Raw genomic sequence first — 5,000 nt, 5'->3', positions numbered from 1 at the left:
GTCATTATCAACCTCAGGACTTTTGTTTATCTTTAACAAACTTTTTTCATGACACTTTATTTTTCCTTCCATTAACTTTACTCTTTTCATATGAAACTTGAACCATACTAAGTGACACTCTTAACCCTTCCGTAACAGGCATGTTTCACAGTGTAGAAATATTTTCTTATTGTATTTTCTTTTTTATTGAAACTACAAGCTATTTATTTTTCAGTTATAATACTCTATCATACCAAATTAATTAGTATCATTTACCAAATATATCATATAGAGAAGGATGATGTCCTATCATATTATGGACTCTCCCCATAAATAGAAAACATATTTTACTTGACTTGTCCAAAAATAGTAAAAAATAAAAACCTGTTCTTATCCCCCTGTAGAATAGTGGGTGAAAATCATCTTGAGAGGCTCAACACTGTCTTGTGCCATGAGAAATCTCATGTTTTTGGTCCATAAATTATATAGAAAATTTTCATATTTATTGTTTCAGTGTTTACTAGTGCCATATCTTGTGGAATAGAAATACACAAAAGGTGCAGAGAAGGCAGCATTAATTTTTGCCTTCAAACCCTCCTTTATTTGCTAATTGTTCCATTACAAGATATAAGGTGTATATACGTCTTAAAATTTAACGAGTGTTCTTTAAAACTTAATTTCAAATCTCATTCACTGATTTAAATCATATTATTATCAATTTATATTCTATATGTCATGGTCAAATACAATATACTGTCATGAATATTGTAAAGATATCCATTTAACTTTAAAAAAAGAAATGGGGTGGACAATAGGAAAGCTCATAGGCTTTACTCAGGCCATAATTAATTTACATAAATAACAAAAAAAGGCATTTTTTTATCATATTTCTCACTTTTATGAGAAAAATAAACTAAAACTGAACAAAGTTGAAATACCACATCCCAATTACTGTTTTCTTGAATGTAATTAGACCCATCCCATTTTTATCTGTCAAAAATTACTACCGGAGCTCCCCCTACACACACACAAAAACAGTTAAAATGTGCAATATCAATACATAAACAATATCAAAACTTAACAAACGGTGTAAGATGATGATTTTTGAGATTACATTAAATTTATCTACTCCCACCAGAAAAAATAATAATAATAATAATTTTCTTTTCTTTTTGCATCAAAATTATTTGCCATTATATATGAGAGGTTAAGAAAAACTATACATCCCTTACATTAAATGATATCAACTTTGCATGTGTATTTGATTCAATTTCATAGATATAAATCAAAAGGTTATATTTTTTTAATGTATACTCCCCTTGAAAGAACTGATACGTATATATTTTACTTTTCCTTTGAGTAGAACCTTAGAAACTGGCTTCTCAAGCTGATAAAAAAGTTCTTGGCTAAAGTGTTTGTTTTTTTTTAATGTACTTCAAATTGCCAAATTTTGCATCTAAGACCACTTTCAAGTCAATCAGTCCACCTAACTCCCTAGCACACTCTATACATGTCTGTGTCATTTAATTAAGATCCTGTGAAGATATATAAAAGTATATTGTTACACTAATACACTCATAAGTTTGAAGAATTTTACCATGTTCAAAAGGATTAAAAATTGGGTGGATTATAACATACTAAAGAAGCTAATATCATGGGAACCTGAAACAAAATGGGTAAACTAATTATGGATAAATTGGTCTGCCTCATTACCATTTGTCTCCATTTGCTCCAGAACATCAATGGCGCACTGTTGTTGTTTAGGATAATGCATGAACTCTGCTTGAAAGATATTCTGAGGTATCATTTTCCCTTTTGGCATCAAGTCTAACAGCTCCTTGTATGTCTGCAAAAAATAATGGTGAGGTCATACAAGATACATATAAATTAATAAAGTGACATATGCACTCTGTGTGTGTGTGTGTGTGTGTGTGTGTGTGTGTGTGTGTGTGTGTGTGTGTGTGTGTGTGTGTGTGTGTGTGTGTGTGTGTGTGTGTGTGTGTGTGTGTGTGTGTGTGTGTGTGTGAGTGTGTGTGTGTGTGTGTGTGTGTGTGTGTGTGTGTGTGTGTGTGTGTGTGTGTGTGTGTGTGTGTGTGTGTGTGTGTGTGTGTGTGTGTGTGTGTGTGTGTGTGTGTGTGTTGTGTGTGTGTGGTGTGTGTGTGTGTGTGTGTGTGTGTGTGTGTGTGTGTGTGTGTGTGTGTGTGTGTGTGTGTGTGTGTGTGTGTGTGTGTGTGTGTGTGTGTGTGTGTGTGTGTGAGTGTGAGTGTGAGTGTGAGTGTGAGTGTGAGTGTGAGTGTGAGTGTGAGTGTGTGCGTGTGTGCGTGTGTGCATACTTGCATATACATAAATTCCTACATGTATATAATATATATATATTTCTATATAATTACATAAATCAATATATATATATAGATAGATAGATAGATAGATAGATAGATAGAAATAGATATGTATGTACATATATATATATGTATATATTTATATAAATATCTATATAAATATGTATATAAATATACATATATGTATATATACATTTACATAATAAAACATTACCTCTAAATCTTTCTGTACACCAAATTCTTCCATATGCCTAAGAGCAGCATAAATAAACTCCACATGGCCTCTCAAGTGTTTACTTTTATCTTTAAAGACCTGGCATGCTGCAATAAATGTCTCCTTGGATTTGTCATCCGAGCTGAAGTATCCTTGCAGAGAAACACGAGTTTCGTTCTCACGTTTCTCCCTGAAACCAAAAATTTTTAATTGGATTTATGGTCATCAGTAATTAATGTTTTATTAATATAGTAATAATTAGTAATATCTCTATTACAAAGGATACTTTCAGTATTCTAAATTTGGTAATAACATACATTACTTAAATACATACATAAGAGTTTAAAGCAGATAAAAAAGGGTATATGAAGTACACATATCATATATGAATAATACAAAAGGAAACATCTTGCTTTCATGACAAACTGTAATAATTCCTTGCAACTGATAAAACATTCCTTGTATCAAAAACAAGTACATCTTGTAAGAAACTGTTTTACAACATAATTTAATTCCTTTCAAGTAAAAGTGTGTATGTATGTATGTATGTGTGTGTGTGTGTGTGTGTGTGTGTGTGTGTGTGTGTGTGTGTGTGTGTGTGTGTGTGTGTGTGTGTGTGTGTGTGTGTGTGTGTGTGTGTGTGTGTGTGTGTGTAAAAAAAAAAAAAAAAAATATATATATATATATATATATATATATATATATATATATATATATATATATATATATATATATATATATATACATATATACATACGTATACATACACATATATATATATATATATATATATATATATATATATATATATATATATATATATATAAGCATGAACATACACATATACACATACAAATATACATGTATATAAATATCATCAACATACCTGGAAACATGTCTGATAGAAGAATATGATATCTTTCTATGGCAGATAGTGTGTTGTGGATTTGCACACTGAAAGGCAGCCTCTTTCTTTGCAGAAAAGACTTCTGCAATAGTATTGTTGCATGCAACTCTTGGTAGCCACCTTCCACAATGTAAACTCCTCCTTAACATCATTTTATCAGTCCTGAAAACAAAAACTGTTGACAATTTGCCCTTATTAATGTTCCCTTATGAGAACTCTTATGATCTAAATAATTACAGAAATATACAAGTCTAAATTCTGAACATCAAAGAAATGTTGATTGCTACTCTTTGTTGTATACTATACTATTTCCTTTTTTTACCCTGGTCATCATACTCTGTAATTCCTCTCCTTGGGAACTCAAAACAACTTACTATTTACACTGTTACGATCAAGGCATTATACAACAAAATCACATCGCCCCAGCTTTCCTGTGGATAAGAAAGAGTAAAAGGCTTTTCAATATAAGATTTTCAAAAGTTAATCAGTATGCCAATCTTAACATTTGTTTAAGTAAGGTCAATGAAATCAAAGAAGCCAATCAAAGAAGTAAATCATCTTGATACTCTTTCTTAATATTCTACTAATCTTTGGCCATAATCTAACATGGTCTTATGAATTAGTGCACTTTTTGTATATAAAGCCATAAGTAATAATATGCAAAACATTTGCCTTCAGGTATTCATACTATGCCAGGTTTTGCTACATTCATAGTAAGTGTCAGCCCTATCCACCACAGATGTGGAAGGCAGGATTTATTCACGCATATGAATGGGACGTGTGGAGTGTCTGCTAGTGCTGAATGGCAAGTTTCCTCTAGCACAACCATTATAGCATCCCATATCTCTCCGTGTAGGCCATCCTTTCCCTCAGCCAATCAGTCATGTTCTGTACATCTTTTTTCATTCTTCTTTAGTGTGAATAAAATGTGGTAGGTGTGGGATAGTAATTCTGTTACTGTGTGCAAATTCCATCCCCCTCCCCCCTCCATCTTTTCCCTCACCCATGCCCCCTCTCCAAAGCATACTCTTTTGTAACAATCTAATTGCCTTATAGTATATAATTGTCTTTTTACAATTCATACATCTAAATAAATACTTCATTATGTTCTATAACAAAACCTGCTTTTGTTTGATTCTTATGTGTTTTCTTAGCAGATTTTGCATTTCCTCCAGCCACATGTATTATATCTCCCTATGCCCCTACAAGGCCCTCCTCTCCCTCAGCCTCCTTTGTTGCCTCATGGCATATTACTGTTTTTTTACTATTTATACATCTACATGGATATTTCAATGTTTTCTATGAAGAAACATTGTTCCTTTTGTTACTTTATTTGTACAATATTTGCTTGTTTTACACGCTGGCATTTTGTAAGCATGGAAGCTTATTCTCATTTTCCTTCCTCTTTGAGTGGTAACTGCTATAATTTTTCTAGTGTGAGGAATCTGCAATAGTTTTACAGACTTTGATTCTCCCCTGTGCAGTCTGTCTTTGATATATGGTAATTAACTATGCATTTACTGGTGTGTAAATTCATGCTCTTGAAAAGCCAAAGGCCAAA

General features: G+C 32.2%; 1 protein-coding gene across 3 annotated transcripts in view; it reads right to left on the bottom strand.

The window, feature by feature from the left end:
- The window catches only part of ECSIT (evolutionarily conserved signaling intermediate in Toll pathway, mitochondrial), a 14,737-nt gene that overhangs the window by 8,731 nt on the left and 1,006 nt on the right, over positions 1–5,000 (bottom strand). Inside the window, exons 2-5 of one of the 3 annotated variants that reach the window (XM_043025094.2) lie at positions 3,814–3,870; positions 3,419–3,601; positions 2,533–2,722; positions 1,693–1,825 (exon numbers count right to left, since the gene is read on the bottom strand). In XM_043025094.2, the coding sequence (XP_042881028.2) occupies positions 1,693–1,825; positions 2,533–2,722; positions 3,419–3,591 (496 nt within the window). In that variant the 5' untranslated portion in view covers positions 3,592–3,601; positions 3,814–3,870. Of the gene's footprint in view, positions 1–1,692; positions 1,826–2,532; positions 2,723–3,418; positions 3,615–3,813; positions 3,871–5,000 lie in introns of all 3 variants that reach the window. The other 2 variants (XM_043025083.2, XM_086546040.1) reach the window with 2 other exon arrangements.

The sequence above is a fragment of the Penaeus japonicus genome, unplaced genomic scaffold (genome assembly GCF_977035675.1).
Source record: "Penaeus japonicus unplaced genomic scaffold, GWHDUDI00000001_assembly GWHDUDI00000017, whole genome shotgun sequence".
Taxonomy (NCBI): Eukaryota; Metazoa; Arthropoda; class Malacostraca; order Decapoda; family Penaeidae; genus Penaeus; species Penaeus japonicus.
Note: the sequence above shows the minus strand (reverse complement) of the source record. Positions and strands in the feature narration are given on the sequence as shown.